Genomic DNA, 21621 nt, shown 5'->3' on the forward strand with positions numbered 1-21621 from the left:
ATTACTATTCCCACTATTTTTTTCCATCTGAATTGACCAGAATGATTTTATTAAAATAAAAAAGAAAGTTCAAGAAAATAAAATTTAACGAACTCTGTGAAACAAACCACAAACTTAATGAAACCTTTGTGAAAAAACCCTCAAACTTAAGTAACCATAGGTGCAATGGAATTTACACACCATTTGACATCTTAATAATTTTTTGTTGTTGCATTTATTTACATAATAAATTACACAACACGATTATGACACGATAACTAGTTTCGACACCCAATTAACCTAAGAAACAGAGTCATAAACAGGGAAAAACTAAGCCATAGAAAATGCAGAAAACCAAGTATTGACTTAAACTTAGCATAGATCACTTCTTTCTACTGCAAGCAGGCATACATGTCTGTAAAAAGCCAGTGTTTCAAGAGCAAAATCAGTAAGCTTGGTATCCAAAAACAATAAACATAACAGTAAGGGTCAAGCAACAGATCAGTTTAGCCAAAATCGAAATTTAGGTAAGCAGACAGTTCAATTTAGCCCAAATCAAAATTTATGTATATCAACTCAGTCCCGAAGTCGCCAAAATTGACAAATTAGCCCAAAAGCAATCAGTTTTAATACCTAAAAGTTTGTCAAATTTGGGTTAATCTATCAAGTTTTAACAATTTCGGGACTGAGTTCATACCGAAACTTCAATTTGGGTTAAACTGACCAACTTCAGGGGGCCATTTTGACCCTTAATTCAAAATAACAGAGAGCAAAACATACTTGCAGCACAAATATATGGTAGGCAAAAACTGATATGATCTTCACTGTGTAAAAAAAATGTATTAAGTATACAAAACTACACCGTTTCGGGTGATTACTCTTCGAGTTGAGGAGCAAGAAGACCACATTATGCCTGAAAACAGAAAAATTCCAAGCATCCAATACAAACAAACAAGCCCCCCAATTGTGAAGAGTGGTTAGCTTATATATCTATCTATTAAGAGGTTCTAATTGAACTTCCATTCTTAGAGAGTGTTGTTGCAGATCTTTTTGTACAGCAGCCCCTGTTGGACTTAAGAGATCAATTGAATCCTCTTCTTCAAGGTTACCCAACACCCAATTGCTTCTACCGAATACCCTCTCCCTTCTCCGCGCCTTTTCTCGATATTCGAGATAGATTACAATCAAAACACCCATCAAGAACCAACCAATCAATGCCCAACTATATCCATGGAAGTTTTCGCTTCCATATCGGTCTTTCAAATGCTTAATTCCACTGAAAAGTGCTGCGATTCCAGCAATCGCAGCACATCGGCCGGTGATCATGTGACTATACTCCCAAAGGAGCCTCTTTGAGGATACTTCCTCTCCGTTTGGAGGTCTTTTAGGCCTTATGGAAGCATTTATAGGTTGTGCACATGCCAAAAATATTGCAGTAAGACCAAATTTAACATGTAATGAACTTAGATAGAAGCCACCGAGTTCCGCTACTGCGAAAAGAAGGCCAAGGAAGACTATTGCTAAACCTGAGTATTGCAGATAAACGTGGATTTGGTACCAGCCGTCTCCTTTCACGTGTTTGAGGTATCTAGCGGATAGAATTCCACCAGGAAGCAAAATGCCCCAGGCGAGGAACATCATGAACCCGTGAACAGCTAACACAGGTCGTAAATCTTGCTCAGCTTCCGTAGAACCACGCATAAGTAACACGCGAACAGGCCTACGACTAGTGACAGAATGCATATTGCTCTCGCTTAGTCGCCCGTCTGTCCATTTACTACCCATTGCCCATATGACCTTTAAAGGACTCGAAGGATCGATGATGTTTTTACAGTCCGGGTCATCACTATGACTACATGATGGTTTCAAGGACCGTGTGAACTCGAATGTAATGATGCCATCTTCGGATTTGCATCTTACGTCAGTCAAATTCTCATTAGTTGGGTGAATACCTGAGGCGTCCATTCCGGTAATCCAATACGAGTATACATGGCCAATGCCATTCTCATCAACCCAGCCAACATATGCATAACTCTTTACCATTCGAGTTCCGAATCCTATTGCAATATAACCGCTCTTTTTCTCGCCTCGAGCTGCAATAGATATCCTATCTTTTGCCAATGTCCAGAAGAAAGTTACTTGCTGATCATCCAAAACAACACTATTATTATACATATCAGATAAACCTCCATCGACAACCTGAATTTTCCACCCCATTTTCGGCTGATACACCGAATGATAATACACTAAATCTGGAGTATTCCTATCTGGTTCCCAGACCAAATCAGTCGGACTAGCCAACACGCCCTCAGCTTCAGGCCCTCCGGCATAAATAGTCTCTGTCTTATTCCTCAACGTGGAGTTCCCACCGATAAAATCAGATGTTATGTACAATGCAACATCATGTCCAGCCTGCACAGAGAATGTCACTGGCACCCCTCTTTCAACTCTCAAAACCGGAGCCTCCTTTTTATTTATGTACAAAACCTTTGTAGGATTAGGCGGATTCGGATAATGCATTGCTAAACCGGAAGTAACAACAAGAGGAACCTTTGCATCAGCAACAATCAAGTCTTGATCTTCCTTGTTATTTGCATCCAAAGGTCCAAAACAATCGTTTACCTTCTCCGATACATTAAGTCCGAGATAACCATAAGCGGAAGATTGCTGAGCTCCATGAAACTGTGGGAGATAGTAAGGGCGAAGAATATCCGGTGGCCTCATTAACCCCAATGCCCAAATCACAGTCATATTAGCAGTAGCATTCACAGGCACATCATACTTCTTATCCTTCGTGGCCAATGGTCTCCGGTATCTAATAAACGAAACTCCATCCCTCCTATGACCATAAATAAACTCTGTATTATTGGTTAATCCAACAGGGTCAAGCCCTTCATATATGGTATCAGGGCAAACACCGTGGGCTGAACCATCCTTGTCGATCGTACACTCACTGTATTTGTTGATGAAAAAATCATCAGCAAATGGAATTCCCACCTCCGTGAAACCAGTCACCGCCACATCAGCACCGATCATAATCTCCGTGCTTGAGTTCGGATTCGCCCACCCAAATGCCATGTAATTCTGAAACCCAGTAATGGCCTCTAATCCTATATCAATAAAACCCTTATCTACACTCAAATTCCATCTAACCCTATATCTCTCAGACAATACCTTGCAGTTATCAAGCATCGTCGGCGCCGCAGAAAGACTCCAATTTTTGCTTCCCTGACTAGCAGTATCATTATTGGACGGCGATGGGGCCAAACCGGGGATCAATGCAGATTCATTCGTGAGAATTACGTGGCCGAAATCGGAGGCCGTCGGAATATCCCAAACAGAGATAACTCGGATCCGATCCCAAGTAATATTATTGCTTAATTGAACTACAAAAGAAGCATTTCTATATGTACCGTTAAGCAATCGATCAGAAATAATAAAGCCATTAGTAAGGTTACCAAAATCAAGTCCGATCGCGCCCCACCACCGGACTTCACTTCCTGAAATCATATCAAAATGTGAAACCCTAAAAGAGCAATCGTCGATTATAGTCATAACTCCCCGGAGCTGATTTTGGACCATGGTGAATCCGGATTCAAACCCGACGTGTGAACTCGTATTCGTACATGATTTTTCTCCCGGATCCGCATGGCAAAGGTAGAAGAAGATAAACCCTAACAGAAGAAATAATCGCCTGTCGTGGTACATGAAGGAAATGAAAAAGGATCCAGATCGGATCATAAAATGGTGGGAATAAACAATTGGAATTTCCAATTAGGGCAAAATTGGGGAATTAGAAAGGAAGAAGAAGAAGAAAGCGAGGTGACTCAGTGATAGCAGCGAGTCGGAGAAAGATTTAGACTTTCCTTTCCTGTTTGAAGAGGGAAGAAGATGGTTGTGGTTTCACACTCCTTTGGTTACACCTACGCTAACGACTCTTTTTCGTTAAAATCAAATCAACAAATGTAAGTTTTGTTCTATGTTTTGTTTCCTATGCAAGAAGAAAACATGGTTAGTGGAGATAACAATAAGATAAAAATAGTTATTAACTTTTTGAAATAAAGCCTCTCGTGTTAAAGTACAAACATGTTCTTATTATTGTCATTAGGATTGGCAACGGGTACGGATTTTTCAATATTCGATTGATATCACACTATTAATCATATTATATATATGCCAATAAGATATTTCCGTTCTTAATACTAACAGCTGAAATCACATGAATCAGTTAAAAGATACCCCTCCATTCTTTTTTATATGTCGTTTAAGGTTTTTCATCAAGACCAATGCAATATTAATGAGACTATTAAAATGACTAATGTACTCTTAATACTTTTCTCCTGGATCTCTACTTTCTATGCAAAATTTCTCTCTCTTATTAATTTTTATGACTTAATTAAGATAATTTGCATTAATAACTATATCTCTCTCTTACAATAAATAGGGGCAAATTAGAGAAAGTATTGTAAAAAGTGCATTGATAATACAAAACAACATATAAAAATGAACAAATTCAAAAGTCCAAAACGTCATATAATAAAAAACGGAGGGAGTATCTAATATTATACACATTCCTACCTAAGTCTAACATCTTGATTTATGGAACCACAAATGCAGTCATTACGATCATTTTAGGTTGATCTCTATATCATTTGAGCTTTCAACAAAATCGGTTCCCAAGAGTTTTATCGATAGACATCCTTTGTGAATACTATTTGTTCTTGTGATATTTCCATTCGGCCATGCTATTGTTAACGATGTCATTCGACAAACCTCAAGTAATGTATTTTCCTTAAATTCTATCATTAGCCGTCGATCGCCTATTTAATTCAACGGAGAGTGGGGGGGGGATTCTCCTTTCTAGGGCCCTCATCAGCATTCTCGTGGTCTTCGAAGGGAATAACTCAACCCACAACTAGAAGTAGGCATCTAAATGCTTCTCCCTAAGCTTCCGTAAGAAAAGTGTTTGATAATGATTCATCCTCTAGTGTTGTAATTAGTGAGTTGTCTCCACATCCACATTCAGCTGCTCTACATTATTCTGAAAGGTGGAAGATCTTTCTCTATCTTTGTTGATATCTCTTATAAGGGTAGTCATGTGACCTTTCTCCATCTCCAATACTTGCTCAAAGCGTTCATCTCTCTCTTTGAGAGCATAAGTCTCATTTTTAAAGAGGTTGCACGCCTTTCGGAAGTTCTCAGACTCAGACTTAGTGCGATGGAGGTCATACTTTAAAATCTTCACATTGGCAATATGGGTCCGGATGATTTGGTAACATTAGGAAATGATACTCCCCACCTCGTCTATATGGGAGGCTTTTTGTAGGTCAATCTTCCCATTATTCATGGCTTCGACTTTCGATGTCCACGAATCCTCAGCTGCCTTATTAGCAGCAGTTAAGTCTTGCTCCAATACTTTCACTAAAGGAATGGTCTCTTTGGTAATCTTAGTTGCTGCTCCAACTCAGTTTGCTTCTTCAAGTAAACTTCAGCAAAGTTAGAGAGCTCTTGACAAACTTCAGAAGTGATGTATAAGTTATGTATCTACAAAAGTATAAGAAAAGCCCAGACCCGAGAAAAAAAAATAGCAAATCTGAGGGAATCGCCTTTGTAGCACGAGATAGGATTAAGTCAAGCAAGTCGCAAAAATATTTGCTCTAAAAATTCTCATTCTCTTGAGGAACCAACGCCAAGCAGCCCAAGTCCTTCTTCATAGTAGGATTGTTCAAGGTGGTGTGTTCCCTATACAAACGATCCCACAACTGAAATTCAAAAATATAATTGGGTCAACAATTCTATAAATGAATCTTATTCAAAGTTTCAATCGAGGTTGAAGGGAAAACATACCATAATATGATCCTAATTGTGGTACATCGTCTCCTCCTCCTTAATCAGAGGCTCTAGGACAAACTTCAATCTCCCCTTCTCTGCCTCCGCAACCTTCATCTTTTTAAACACAAGCTTAGATGAATTAGAATATCTACTATAGCCTTTTTCTCTGTTCTCTTACCAAAGGGAGTAATGAATATTTCGGAAAACGAATTTGGCTTTATGCCGGGAAGCTCAACTATGGAGCCCATCCATCTAATGAGACAATTAAAATGGAGCACAATCGAAATAAGAAGAAAGATTTGCATATGATTTTCATTGACTTGGAAAAGGCATGTGATAAGGTATGAAGGGAAGTACTTTGTGGGCCTTAATAAGGAAAGACATTTCGTGGAAATATATTGACATCATAAAGGACATGTATGAGGGAGCGTGTACGAGTGTACGTACCAGTGTTGGAAAGACTGAAGAGTTCCCTATTATGATTGGAGTGCCTCAAGGTTCCGCACTTAGTTCATTTCTTGTTGTCGTCATTATGGATGAATTAACGAGTTCATTTCAAGATGATATACCATGGTGCATATTGTTTGCAGATGATATTGTGTTGGTTGATGAGACGAAAGAAAGTGTGGAGAGAAATTGGAACTATGGAGACAAACTTTAGATTTTAGAGGCTTTAAGTTGAGCCGAAGCACAACAGAATATTTGGAGTGTAAGTTTAGCGATGACAGAAGGAGGGAGGCAGGGACAATCACCCTGGATGGGAGGGTAGTCTAGGGCTCAGATTGCTTCTGTTATTTAGGGTATATTATTCAAACAGATGGAGAAATGGATGGAGATGTTGCTCATAGGATTAAATGTGGTTGGTCGAAGTGGAAGAGTGCTATGAGTTTCCTTTGCAACCCGACATGCCTAATAGATTGAAGGGAAAATTCTACCGCACGACAATTAGACCTGCATTGTTATATGGTACAGAGTGTTGGACAATGAAACACTGTCACATTCATAAGATGTCGGTGGTGGAGAGGCATATGTTGCGATGGATGTATGGTCATACGAGAAAGGATTGGGTGAGTAATTAAATAATTCGGACAAAAGTAGGTGTTACATCTACTGAGAGGGAAAACCGACTAAGGTGGTTTGACCATGTAAGACGAAGAGCGTTTGATGCATTGGTTAGAAGGATTGAAGAGCGGTAAAAGGATGCAATGGTGAGGGGGTAGGGGAAGGCCTAAGCAAACTTAGAAGAGGGTGATATTGAGAGTGATATGAGTTTATTGGAGATTGAGGAAAATATGGTTGTGGATAGAACGGAGTGGAGGGAAAGAATTTATGTCGCTAACATGACTTGATTTCACGGTTCTGTGGAAATGTGTTATCTTGCATTTTTATATAGTTTTTAATATATTTTAATTCTATTAATCATGCATTTTAAGATAGTTTTTAATATTTTATAATTATTTTATGTTTAGTTTTATGTTTTAAGAACTAATGCTTGTTATATGTGTTTTTAGGTATTATTTAGGGCAAAAATGCATTTATGGAATCATTACTCAAGTAAATAAAGTTGTCCGGTCAGAACTCCCTCTAGTTGGTGACCTCCTAGCAGTTCAAGAATGAAGAATCTATTACTCTTTAAATAAGTCTTTACTGTTATAAATTCCTCAATAACCAACCAATGAATGTTATGACTATTTGAAAAGTCTTTGAATGCTTAAGGGGGAGTTGCACTACTTAATGCTCCTTTAATGCTCTCTTTAATTGCATTAAAGTTAAGAAGTTGCAAAAAAAAATTCAACTCTCCATTAATCTTTTCCTTAATGGTATTAAAGTTGGAGGTTATAAGGAATGCATGAAGGCATATAAATACCTACATTGGGAAGTATGAGAGTAGACCTGGAACACACGTGGAACATGGCTCACCACACTCCCTTTATCTTTCTCTTTTAAAATTTTTGTAGTTTTCTTTTTGTTCATTTCTTTTCTACCTTTGAAGTCGATATAGTTTTTATTTCAAAGTTTATTCTTTGTTTATCTTTTCTTCTCTTTTAGTTTAACAAATTAATTATGTTTTTTAGTTTGTTTTTTATTAACTTTCTTGTTTTCCTTCCCTCTACCATGAACTAACTCCTCCATAGCTAGAGTTGTGGCGGAACTTAAACAATAAAGAATTTCACCTCATTCCTTTCGCGAATGGAGGTTTAGGAAAATCCTACCGATAACAGTGGAGCCCGAGAATTGATGTGTATTCGGATCATATGGGTAATATAAAAGTGTGTAAACTATAAAAACGAGTCAAAGTGAATTGTCCTACACTAGCAGTTCCCCGTAATAACTCGTATGATGGTTCATGTTAGCCGTCCCTGAATCATTTCGGGACTAAGGCTTTGTTGTTATTGTTGTTTGTTGTTGGTATGTCCACTGTTCACTAGTAACGATTTGAGCTAAAATCTAAAAAAATTTAGTCCAATTTGACATTTATAATATCTAATTAGACAGTTAAATAACAGTCAAACCAATATTTTTAAAATTTTGGAATGACTAATATGACAATTAAATAACAGTCAACCCAACCTTTGAAATGTCTCATATGACAGTTAAAAAATTCAACCCAATTTGACGTTCGGAATGTCTTATATTTTAGTTAAATAACTATCAAACCAACATTTTCAAAATTTTGGTAACACGGGGTAAATTGATCATTAGGGACGGTCTTGACATTTTATTGGCTTAGGCGAAATAAGAGATAAGGGATTCATAATAATAAAAATTGTACTTAAAAATTTAAAATAGAAACCAGATCCATTGTAGACCTAAAATATCATATTATTTGGTCTCATTTTAGGCCTAAATGGATATTGTAACTACATTTATAATAATACTATATACAGTCTCTGAGTCTGTTCGTGGAGAGTGGGCATGTCCACCTCCGTTCCTTAATGACATTCTTTTAGCCGATTCGGCTTTCTAATAAAAGCAGTATTCTTTAAAAAAAATACTATATACGGTAAAAAAAAAAGACTCCTTTTGACCATGAGTCATGGCGAGCCGCACTCCCAGCCAATGTCCAGGATCGGCCCTGTTAACGTAGATGGATGATTCCATTTTTGGTTAAAAATTGGTAATGTATAGTTAACTATGATTGATCGGTCATTTTTACATGTCGTATGTTTTAATGGATGGTTACCATAAGGTTGTGTAGTTTTATGTATATAATTGGCTTAATACATCATTTGCCTCCTGAATTTGTCCAAAAAGCTTGATTGGCCCCTGAACTTTCAAAGTATCCCGATAGCCTCATCAACTTACATAAAATATTCAGTTAGCCCCCTGAACTTGCATAAAATGTAACCAATTGATCACTCGATTGTAAAAAAGTGTGTTAAATGTGGAATATGTATCCCACACATTTTAGAATGTTATTACATAATTCAAAAATAGATTAAAAACGAAGTTATTACTTGCTAAACTATAAAACCTGTATTTTCTAATATTAAAACTGTATACCCTGATTTTGGTCGTTTTATTTTTTTTAAGACACGTGCAATAATTCTTCCGTATTTAACGCATTTTTTTACAATCGAGTGACCAATTGGTTACATTTTACGCAAGTTCATGGAGTTAACTGAACATTTTATGCAAGTTAGAATGGCTATCGGGACACTTTGAAAGTTCAGGAGGGGTAATCAAGTTTTTTGGACAAATTCAGGAGGCAAATGATGTATTAAGCCTATACAGTCTTGATCACATGTACCTTAATAATCATGTAGAATTTGCTCATTCACCGTTAAATTTAAGTTTATTAGAATCGTAACGGTGAATGAACAAATTCACTTGCTCACTATGATGCATGTGAAAATTTCTGTAAGCCTATATAACCATATATGTATTTTGTTTGGATAGTTTGTCTGATTAAAATTATATTACATTCCAAGCCAAAATCTTAGAAAGTTAAGGTCTTTAATCATTGAAGTTAAACCTTATTTGAAACCGGGGCAGTTAATTAGTGGAATTTGTGGTTATATTAGTTCCGAAGGAATAAAAACAAAAGTAGGATTTAGAGAAGGCCTATGATCGAATTAATTGGGATTTCTTGATGGAGAGCCTTGAGAGAGCTAGAATCCCGGACAGTTGGAGAAGTTTAATTAAGGTATGTATTTCTTCTCCTGTGTTTCAAGTTATGGTCAATGGGGATATGTCGGAGGAATTTTCCCCGGGCAGAGGAATCCGTCAGGGGGATCCTATGAGCCCTTTCCTTTTTGTTATTGCTATGGAGAGGCTCTCTCACCTGATTCAGGATGCGATTGATAATGGGAGTTTCCACCCTGTGGCGATCAACAGCTTCTGTCCCCAGGTGACTCACTTATTCTTTGCAGATGATGTCCTTATCTTTCTTGAGGGTAATGAGGAGCAGTTGAGAGTCATTATGGATATTCTGGATTGTTTTTGTTCGGCCTCTGGGCAGAAGCTTAATATCCAGAAATCTAGGATGATGTGCTCTAAGAATATGAATCAGAGAGTCTGTAAGAGATTAAGTGATCTCTCAGGTATTCCTCTTACTGATTCTCTTGGGAAGTATCTGGGCGTTCCCCTCCATAGTGAGCGTGTGTCTAAAGGCTCCTTCAAAGAGACTTTGGATAAAGCTAATTCGAAGTGTGCCATTTGGAAAGCCAAGACTCTGTCTCTCGCTGGCCGCCTCACGTTAATTCAATCTGTTAATTGTGCTGCTCCCAATCACATCATGCAGGCTTGTAAGCTTCCGGATCCTGTGCTTAATGATCTTGACAAGATTAACCGTAGGTTCCTGTGGGGGGAAGCTGCGGAGGGCAGGAAGATCCATCTTGTGCCTTGGAGTGAGGTTTGCCAGCCTAAAGATTCTGGGGGTCTGGGTATTAGGAAAGCAAAGGACAATAATAAAGTTTTATTAATGAAACTCCTTTGGCGTATGTGGCAAAACCCTTCCTCTCTTTGGGTTCGCCTCCTTTGTGGTAAGTATCGGAAAGACAAAATCTTCGGGGGCCCGAAAGAGAGAGTTGCTAATTGTTCCTTCCTCTGGAAAGGACTTAGTGCTGTGTTTGATGAGTTCTGCTTGGGAGTTGGCCTGGAGGTGGGGAATGGTAAGTCCATTAGTTTCTGGTTTGATAACTGGATTGGGGATAAACCGTTAATTGAGGTGTGTTCTTCCCCCCCGCCTAGTGATATACGCAACTGGAGGATTGCCGATATGGTTGACTCGGAAGGGGACTGGATCTGGTCAAAGTTTGATACTTTCTTTAGCCTTGAGACTCTCCTTAGAATGCGGGGAGTGAAGGTGAGTAATCAAGAGGAAGACTTGGATAGGCACTGTTGGGCGCTGACTAACAATGGAGTTTATTCTTGCAAATCGGCCTTTGAAGCTTTCTCTCTCTTTAGATCTGATCCTCCCTCGGATGTGTGGAAGTCGATTTGGACCCTTAAAGTTCCTTTCCGTATTAGGAGTTTCCTGTGGCTGGGCGTTAAGGACAGGCTTCTTACTAATTCGGATAGGCACAGAAGGCACTTGGCTGATTCTGGAGCTTGCAGTAGATGCAGAGGCCATGTTGAGACTTTGTGCCATGCTCTTAGAGATTGCTCTAATAGTAAAGAGGTTTGGAGGAAAATTCTCCCACACCATATTTTCTCTTCCTTCATGGCACATTCTGAGGTCGACTGGTTCTCTGATGGTGTTAGAGGAAAGTTGCTTCCATACATGGAGCATGGTGACATTTTCTTTGCTATTATCTGTCACCAAGTTTGGAAATGGAGAAACGAGGAGATTTTTGGAGATAAAACTGTTTTTATGACAAACTTAGCTGATTTCTTCTCGAAAAAACTTTTCTCTATTATCGATAGTTTCAAAGGAGAGTCCCTTGCCAGAGCCTCTCAGTGTTGTGATGTCCATCTCGTGGGATGGAGCAGGCCAAGAGAGGGGGTTGTGAAGCTGAATACTGATGGTTCCTGCCTCAGTAACGGTAAGATTGCGGCTGGAGGTGTGCTTAGAGATGTAGGGGGCGTCTGGCTTTCTGGGTTCTCCCAGAATTTAGGGTTGGGTTCTTCCTTTTCTGCGGAGCTCTGGGCTATTCTTACTGGAATCAATCTTGCTAAAAGGCTGGGTGTTAAGAGGCTCTCTGTGGAGTCTGATAATTTGGAAGCAATCAAAATGATTTCTGAGAATCATTCTATGGGTCTTAACAGTCGTAACCTCATCAAAGCTATTATAAGGCTTTGCTCCTCCTTTGAGTTCGTAGAGTTCAGACACATTTTTAGAGAGCAGAATCGTGTTGCTGATCGCTTGGCGGCGGCGGGCCATGAAGGGACGTTAGGCGTTACTACCCTTCCTGTTTCCCCTAGTTTCATCTCTCATCTTCTCTTAGAAGATAGGATTGGGGTTAGCTTCCCTAGGCTAATTCCTGGGTAGTTTGTTGTTATTCGTTTTTCTTTTCCTTTTCTACCAAAAAAAAAAAAAAAAACAAAAGTAGGAAGTTTGGTGATCCAGCTCAGCATTACACTTCCATCCCAGAAAACACGCATGTGATTCACGCCGACCAAGAGCTGCGCCGCTGCCTGGTGAAGGTTTCTATGAATTTCTATTTTAATTTTTTTTATATTATTTGAATTTTGTACTTTTGTATTTCTATAGTGTTCCTGACATAATTTTACTAAAGAATATAATTCAAATATTTTGATATATAAAAATAAAAATATTTTTCTCAAAAATTATAAAAATAAAAATAGTATTATTAAGTGTAAAATTAAAACTTAAATACACACTAATGTTGAATATTTTTAAAATAATATTATTTTAATATTTTTATTTTTATATTAAAATATTTGAATTATATTTTTTATTAAAATATAGGAGAAAAAGACATTGAGAATATTTTTTTCTTACTTTACAAAAACTTAAAAATACAAAATATATTTTTAATAGTCTCGAAGCTATCAAAATGATATCAAATGATAATGCTATTTGTTTGAATAGTCAAAGGTATCAAAATGATTTGTTCTTCTTTTGAATCCATCAATGTTGAGCCATATTTTCAGAAAACAGAACCGGGTGACGGATCGTTTAAATTAATAAAATAATTAAATTATTTGTTTGTTTATTTTTTCCTTTCCTTTTTGGTTAGGTCTCTTTTTGGTTTTTTTGTTTGCTTTTTCCTTTCCTTTTCGTACAAAAAAAAAAAGTTTAAATAAAAAACAATCAAGTCATTTAAATTAATAAAATAATTAAATTGTTGAAGAGATAAAAATTAAAAACTTTATAATATAATATATTATTAAAATACATGTTACTTATAAAATCCTATAAAATTATATAGATTTTTTTTCCACTAGATCTCGAATTCTAATTTAACATACACAAAAAACTTTAATGGGATAAAAATCCGTCTAAAATCTTGAACTGAAGAATCACACAAATTAAAAAAAAAAAAACATATTAAATCATATATTAATAAATTCCAAATTAATTATTAATTCTTCAAATTCCAAATTAACTATTATCTCCTCTTCCATAACTATAATTTAAAAGAATAAATTCATCAAATCGTTATTACTAACAAATTCACTTAAGTTTCTCACGAGACTTGAACCTATACATATTCATCATGAGTAAGTCACCAACGTCACTCTCATCCTCTTCATCTTTAAGGTTTTCAATCTCGTATTCATCTACAAAGTCGGATTTCTCTACCTTCTCATCTCTAAGGATCATAATAGTTCCTTTCTCGAACACTAGAAGATTACACTTTAGCCTTCTAGATCGTGATTGTAACAACCACTTTTTAACTTGATCTCCAACAAAACATATAGCTTATAAAATTGGGCCTCAACACGCCTATAGCAAGCCGTGCGCCGCCTCTTGAAGTGAGCATGCCTGCCTTTTGGCTTTTCAATCGACATGTCAGGAGCCTAGCATCTTAGGCACACTTTTGATAACTATATAGAGCTTTCAAGTGTAACTTAGTAAAACCATCCCTAATTCTTAGAATGACGAGCAAATTAAGGGTCCGTTTGGTGATGGGCATTAGATGTTAGTTGATTTTTCTACTAAAAACAATTATTTCGAAATTTTGCCAAACACTTTCCATCTCCTCTTTAGAATTAAAAGGTAAAAAATAGTTCAGTAAAATGAAAACGAACAATGGGGCACTAAGACTTGCTTGCATTACATCAAACCCTCAGCTAAGCCATATAGCCTGACCTGAGTCCTGCAATCACAGAAAACTTCAAACAAAAGAGGAAAATGAGCATTAAAAGCCTGGAGACGAAAATGACTCTAATATTTAAAAAGAAAGAAAACAGGTAATCAAATTTCAAAACGAAAATGAGCCGGATACGAAGGACCTGTTGCACTCTCAGTCACCGAAATCTACCCTAAGATACATACACAGTAGCAGAAGGAGGAGTGCACAGAAGGTCTGTTGCATTCCCAGCCACCTAAATCCATCCTAAGATACACATACAGTATCGGAAGGAGGAGCGCACAGAAGGTCTGTTGCATTCCAGCCACCGAAATCCATCCTAAAAGGGGTGTTCCAGGCAGCCCGGGGATGCTGAAAATGCATCCTTAAACCGTCTTCCCTAGCTACTCCACTGATTGCACAATTAACAAGCGATTGCTAGCCCTTTGTTTTGAGTTTGCACGGAAATCTACCCTAAGATACATACACAGTAGCGGAAGGAGGAGTGCACAGAAGGTCTGTTGCATTCCCAGCCACCTAAATCCATCCTAAGATACACATACAGTATCGGAAGGAGGAGCGCACAGAAGGTCTGTTGCATTCCAGCCACCGAAATCCATCCTAAAAGGGGTGTTCCAGGCAGCCCGGGGATGCTGAAAATGCATCCTTAAACCGTCTTCCCTAGCTACTCCACTGATTGCACAATTAACAAGCGATTGCTAGCCCTTTGTTTTGAGTTTGCACGGACAAGGAAACGAAAACAGAACAAACACAGAAACACTACTAAAGAGGAGTTTCCGTGCAACATAGCTTCAAATTAACTAATTAATCATCACAAATTGACTAGATATTTGAACAAACCTCATTCAGCTAGCACTCCAATGTACACAAAAAGCACCCGCTCCGCTCCTACATAATCTTGGAAGGCCCGCTGCAACAGAAATGGCATAACTAAACTGATATATAGAAGATGTATCACTACTACTTATGCAACACCATAGCCTTGTTTTCAATAGAAAGAAAAAGATACCAAAAAGACGCAGATGGAGCATCAAAAGTCCGGCAAACTCAGTATCCATTTAGTTCTCTTTGTAGCGCTTTTTTGTTATTGCTTTTTACTCCAAACGTAGATATAAAGTGTTTGATCAGAATCGAAAAAAACACCTAAAACAGCTGAACCAAAAACAGCTGAACCAGAGCCCCTGAATCCCACCAAGTAGCCCCTGAATCCCACAGTCCGTTTACAGTGAATATTCAAGAATAAGCTCAATGAACAAAAAGAGATCAACATAAGAGAAATGCCAAAGAAATAAAATTATTATTGAAGCACTAACTGCACTAATGTACAACGACTCCAAGCTACAAAACCAGTTAAGGTTTCAGTCACAAAGAAGCAAATTAAAAATAAGTCATCACTAAAACAACAACCTTTGTTGCCACAAAGTATACAAGGAAGAGAATTGAAATGATAATCTCACACTCAAGTAGTCTACAAATATATCTGCAAATTATTGCTTATATTATCAATTAGTATTTTGACCATTTTCGACACCGAGACCGTAAAGAACACCTGCATACTTCTCTGTTGAACCATTGAAGAAGTTGTCTCTCAACTTCCTAAATGTGCAAGAAGTAAGCAAACTATCAGAGCCTGCTTGATGGCAAACTCCAACTCTTTCAACCTCCAAAAGTTCAGCTAACTTGTTCAAACCACCATGAAGACTATTGCAGAACTTCATCAAATGTTTGATATCATATACCATTGGAAAGTACATCTTAATCAAATCGAAGAACCCCGATTGTGTCTCAGGCAACATCCTGCAAGTTAAAAGCTTAAGCAAGTAACCGAAATCGTATCCGCTATGAAATGTAACCCAATTAACACTATCATTCAACACAATGCCTGAAGACATTAGAAGCTCCCCGAATCGACTAACATCAATACCCTTTTCGCTATTCATCTTGAAATCAATCCCGCATTGACGCAGTAATTCGATTGAATCACTAGCGAATATGTCATCAGTGATGTTGAATTCACGGAAATTGAACTGCCATATGCAAAACTTATCCGTTCCACAAGTAGGCAAATTCCCGTTCTCATCAGAGAAAGTTAGACCCAACTGGATCAATTTCAACATGTCAACGTTATCCTTCAACGTTTGATAATTATAATCGTTGATGTTCTTGAAATTCCCCACCGGACGAAGAACAACTCCGGGGAACTCAGTATCCATAGCTACATAACTAAATTCATCAACAATTTCTCGAATCAAAGTAAATTCCTCCTCTAGATTATCATTCCACACCTCTCGAATATGAATAGAGTCGCCCTTTGGTAGAATTGACATTTCAAACACCGATCCCAAATCAAACACAGCTGCTAATACTATATAAACCTCAGATCTGAAGGACAACAAGCATAACCACTAAGAACCTGAACTTAATCCACTCCGGAGTTCGAATTTCAAGAACTTGTCGTCTTTCCACCTTCTCCGATTAGAGGGATCTGAATCTAAACGAAACAAGAAAGAGAAACAAGAATTTTAAACTCGGTAACATGAGAAACGATAAAACCCTAGAAAAACAAACTGATTAAACTGCAAAACGAGCAAAAGAAGAAACAAGATCTAACCTCAAGATTGATAAATCCGAAAGTGCAGTGAATAGATCTTGAACCGATGATGAACAAATTGAAGTTCTGAAATAATTAGGTCAACTAAGGAAGGGAGACTCGGATATATGGATAGAGAGGGAGAGAGAGAATGCAAAGGTTGAGCCTTCTTTCACTCTGGTTGTCTTCCTAAAGAACTGAGAGAAGAGTGCAATAAAAAGAGAAAGTGACGTCGGAAAGGAACCAGTCAAAAACGGGGGCGTTTACACGATGTTTCTACATCAGTTGAAACGACAACGTTTTCTTGTATTTTTCAAAGGTTGTCAAAATAGGCTCAACCCGACAGCATCCGGTAGGAAAAATTGGTCCGAAGAAGAGCGTAAAATTTTTGTTCTATAAAATCGGTAAAAATTAGTAGTACTTTTTTGTTGTTTTAATAAAAAAAACAATGCATTAATAAACCAGATCATGACAAAATTGTAACCATAAATTAGAAACAGAACTCGGTAATAAATTTTTTAAAAAAGCAAGTGGATAAACGAGAAGACTGTGTTAACACATATGATATCTCATTCGCTTGCCGACGTATCCATTTGACCGAGTAAGAGTCATTTGATGTTAGAATCGATCGTATTTGAATAATTCTATCCCAAAATTTAGAATGATCAACAAAAGTAGAATTTATTGCATCAATCACTTGTTTAGCATCAGATTCGAAAACCACATTTCTCATTTCATCAGCTTCTAGCAATTGCATAGCCTGTAATAGAGCTTCGACTTCACATTCTTGTGTTGTTGGACAACATAACAGACCCGCACATCTCCACATTACAAACTGCTCATATGCATCTCGTAATATTGCTCCCATCCCTGCACGACCATCAACGCTAAAACATGCAGCATCAACACAACACGAGAGAAATCCTTCCGATGGCGGGTGACAAGCCGTGCAACCAGCAAATGAAATATTTGCTGCTACTGTATTTTCGATCTGCTGTTCCCCCCGTACCAGTCCGATTTCTCAAAGCATTTACTTCTGACCAATCATTAAGTACTGTGCAAGCTTGAACCACTGTTTGATCTGTTGTACGAATCTCATGCTGTCAAATTGTTATTTTATTATGTTAAATTTATTAAATTTATATCTTAAAATATTATAAATTAGTATTGAAAGTAATAGTATAATTTTTTCATAAAAAAGTAATGATATCATTTTTGTTAATATTATACTATATTATAAAATAAAATTAAATGAAAATAAATTTTTTATTTTTATAGAATTATTCAAACTGTAGTTTGTTGGTCCCTTGTAAGGTTGCAAATATAGTTCCAAAGGGAGGTTAGGAACTATTTTACCTTTTTAAAATGATTAGGGCAGATTTCTTTCCTTTGAGAAAAGATTATGTAACAGCGGCACTTAGCAATCAGCAAGACACTGGCTTAGTCAACTAGTGACTAGGTCAGCTTCGTTGCTTAGGTCAGGAAATAGCACTTAGAGTCTATTCCTGAATTAACTCATTGGTAGCGCACAACTCAGCTTGACCTCTTTTACTTTGTCAGTTTTAGTTTGTTTTAAACAAGCAATATATTAAGGAGTTAAGGGTTAGAAATACTTCACTCAGCGGAGCTATCCAGGTTCGGCTTCTTCTAAGCCTACGTCCTGTCCCCGGAACACGTTCCGAGATTTTCAATTCACTACTGAGCTCTTTAAAGGTAGAGACTCGAAAACCCTTTACAAGTCAGAAGCTGAGTATAACAAGAGTACCTTCCTCTATACCTCTACTCACTTCTATTCTAATTCACTAAGTACTAAAACCGAGTACTTAGCTTCTCCTTTCTATTCCTAGAAATGATTAAGATTTGTCCTAAACAACAATTGCTAAAACACCTTAGATGATTGAGGATCAATCACTCTAGACTTTTACACAAATGAATAAGCTTGTAGTGTAAGAATTTGCTTTGCTTTTGATGGAGAACTTTTATACACGTTTGGTCAGCGTAACGGCTTTAGCTCAAAGTTCTCTGTTGAATGTGGATTCTGAATGCTCTATTTATAGAGAGCTGTGAGAGCTTTTGGTTATTTCGAATTTCGAAATAACCGTTGGAGGGAAACGGCTACAGGTCGTTTTCACTCAGTCTGTCAGCAGTTCTCTTGGCCAATCAGATTCCAGCATCTTCTGTTCTTCGGTCAGTGTGACAGTATGTTCCTCCATTTTAGGTAACGTCAACCAGACAACTTGCTGCGTCTTCTGATCTTTACTAAAAGAGGAAATACTTTGTCTGGAAGCTGTCTTGTGGTCAGCGGCTGTCTTGTACGTTTTGTCGAGACAGCTCAGCAGCTTCTAGCCGAAGTTGTCTACGTGGATCTTCTAGATCCTTCTTTGCTCAGCATGCGTTTCATCACTTCAACGGCAGCGTTTTGAAATACGCGGGCTGAGTGATCTTGGGCTTGTTTGACTTGGACCTTGACTTCCATATAGGGCTTGAGCCTTATGATCTTTATGTCTTATAATAAATTATAAACTCAACATTGAACAAACACATTAGTAACAATAAATCAAAGCATTTAAACTTAGTGTGTTGTAGAATATTTAATTTCACTTAATTAATTTTGTCAAATCAAAATCCGGTTGAAAGTTTCAACATAGTTGAACTTATTTGATTTTATTCTTTTTCGATTTTTTGTTTGTCAACCAGATTTTGACAATTGTACTTTAAAACAAATTTGAGTTTGGTGAATTTACACGATGATTTTATAAATTCTTTACATCTATTTTTAATATCTTTAATCTTTTGTAATTAATATATATAGCTTAAATAATTAAGTATTTATTATACTAGTAGATCGAAAAAAAAAATTAAATGATTATAATTATTTAATTAAATTATAAATTATTAATATTAATTAAAAAATGAGTAAATATCAAGTTAGACCATGTTTTTTTATTACTAATTGAACTGAATGCTACTAAATTGAACTGACGTGAACTGAATGCTACTAAACTAAACTTAACAATAATGATAACATTAGACTTAAAAATAACAATAATTAAAATAAATAAGTTTATAATAATAATAATGGTTATAATAATAATAAATTATATATGAATAATTATAATTATAATAAATAATGATAAATTACTAAACTGAATTGAATGCTACTAAATTGAACTGAATTAAATACTATTAAATTAGATTGAACTGGAATTAAGTGAAACAAAGTCTTAGGCCTTGTTTGATAACTAATTACATCATTTAAATTAAAATATTAAGCACTTATTTAATTAAAGTGCGTTTGATAACGATTGTTTCTTCACCACTTAAATTAGTTAATTAAGTTAAAAATCACTTATTTTGATAAGTCAAAATATTTAACTTAACATTTTAAGTTAAATATTATCAACTAATATTTTTATAAACATTAAATCATTCAATATTTTCACCACTTATAATATTCAGCACTTATTTTTTCAACACTTAATTTTCAGTTTTATCAAACAACACCTTAGTGATGGTAAAAAAAAAAAGTTAGTGACCGTTTGATAAATAAAAAGATTGTTTTTCTTTATTTAAAAAGTGTCTTGTGGTTAGATAAAAGATAGTTGTAGCATGAGGTTGCGCTTGGTAGGACGGTCTCAGGATCGATCCCCCACAACAGCGATTGGGAGGGGTTTAAATACCATAATCCTTAGACCCGCTCTGAATCCGGATTAGTCGGCCAATGTGGTTCGGAGTACCGGATGGTTTAACCAAAAAAAAAGTAAGCATTAATTAAAAAATTACCGGAAGCAATTGGAAAGAAGTTGAGAAGAAGTTATGAGGAGGTAGATATAATTGGAAACTTTCTTCACTTTAAGAGTATAAAAAATCTTTGTAATTACAAATTATTTTTTGGGGCGAATACATAAATATCATAATTAAGTATAAAATTACAACTAAGTCATATCACCAAACTTAATTCTTAATATGTCATTATTCTCTATATATTATGATTTTATATTATAATTTAAAAAATCTAGACTCCAATTCATAAATCATAAAATCTCGAAAATATATTCTAGACTTCTAATTTATAAATTTCAATCCTTAAAATAAATTAAAAGTACTGATTTTACTAGTTTGACATAATCCAAAATTATGACTTGATATAGTTGTAAATAGTTTTTAAAATATGAATTTCTGTGTAATTTCCCCTTATTTTTTTATAAGAAAACCCAACCGAAACATTGACAATACAAAGGCCTAATGTTTTCCCATCCCCCTTAACTTGTCCAGATTGGTCATTTTACCCCTCAACTCATCGAATGTCCTATTTACCCTCTTAACTCCATAAAAGTGGTATTTCTCACCAGGACCGGCTCCAGGGGGAGTTCCCCTAGGCTGGTGCCTAGGGCCTCAGAATTTTGGAGGCCTCAAATTTTTGAGAAGAGAAGCTCTGTGGCGGCTGAAAATGGAGGACTGTTGAAATTTCATTAGGTTTAACTTTAGGAAGAAGATGGTGTACATTTAATCTTTATTTGCTTCTAAAAAAAGTAAAGTCAAACGGTGCGTTTCACAAGTGTTTATAACACCGTTATGGAATGGAACACTTCATTTTTTTTGTAGAAAAGGAAAGCAAAGCAAAGCAAAACAAGCAACTACACCGGGATTAGCCTAGGAAAAAATGGAACACTTCATAAATATTAAAGCAAATTCTTATCACGTTTTTCAATCCTAAATTACTAAATTCCTATTGGGTAAATTACACTAATGGCCACCGAATTTTACCAATCTTAACATTACAGTCACTGAACTTTAATTTTTAACAGTATAGCCACTGAGCTTTATATTTTTTTAATATTGGTGGTCACTCAACTTTAGCTAACTTCTCAAAATGGCCTTTAACGACATCAGAATAAAAATATTCAAGAATTAAATTTATTCAGAATGATATAAACCATGAAATCACATTTTCTATTTTTCAAAATCACATTTTTTGGAGCATTTTCTCTCAAAATT

At 36.4% G+C, this 21621-nt stretch overlaps 2 protein-coding genes across 2 annotated transcripts; both read right to left on the reverse strand.

Moving 5' to 3' along the window:
* Positions 1-778: 778 nt before the first annotated feature.
* LOC136202615 (cytochrome b561, DM13 and DOMON domain-containing protein At5g54830) lies at positions 779-3992 on the reverse strand. The gene has a single exon (XM_065993344.1). The coding sequence runs from the start codon at positions 3718-3720 to the stop codon at positions 970-972; it is 2751 nt and encodes a 916-aa protein (XP_065849416.1). The 5' UTR covers positions 3721-3992; the 3' UTR covers positions 779-969.
* An 11319-nt stretch (positions 3993-15311) lies between these two features.
* LOC136202761 (probable CCR4-associated factor 1 homolog 7) lies at positions 15312-16820 on the reverse strand. The gene is made up of 2 exons (XM_065993613.1): positions 16645-16820; positions 15312-16524 (listed from the first exon to the last, which is right to left on the reverse strand). The coding sequence occupies exon 2, from the start codon at positions 16358-16360 to the stop codon at positions 15536-15538; it is 825 nt and encodes a 274-aa protein (XP_065849685.1). The 5' UTR covers positions 16361-16524; positions 16645-16820; the 3' UTR covers positions 15312-15535.
* Between the last annotated feature and the right edge of the window lie 4801 nt (positions 16821-21621).

Source organism: Euphorbia lathyris, chromosome 8 (assembly GCF_963576675.1).
Source record: "Euphorbia lathyris chromosome 8, ddEupLath1.1, whole genome shotgun sequence".
NCBI lineage: Eukaryota > Viridiplantae > Streptophyta > Magnoliopsida > Malpighiales > Euphorbiaceae > Euphorbia > Euphorbia lathyris.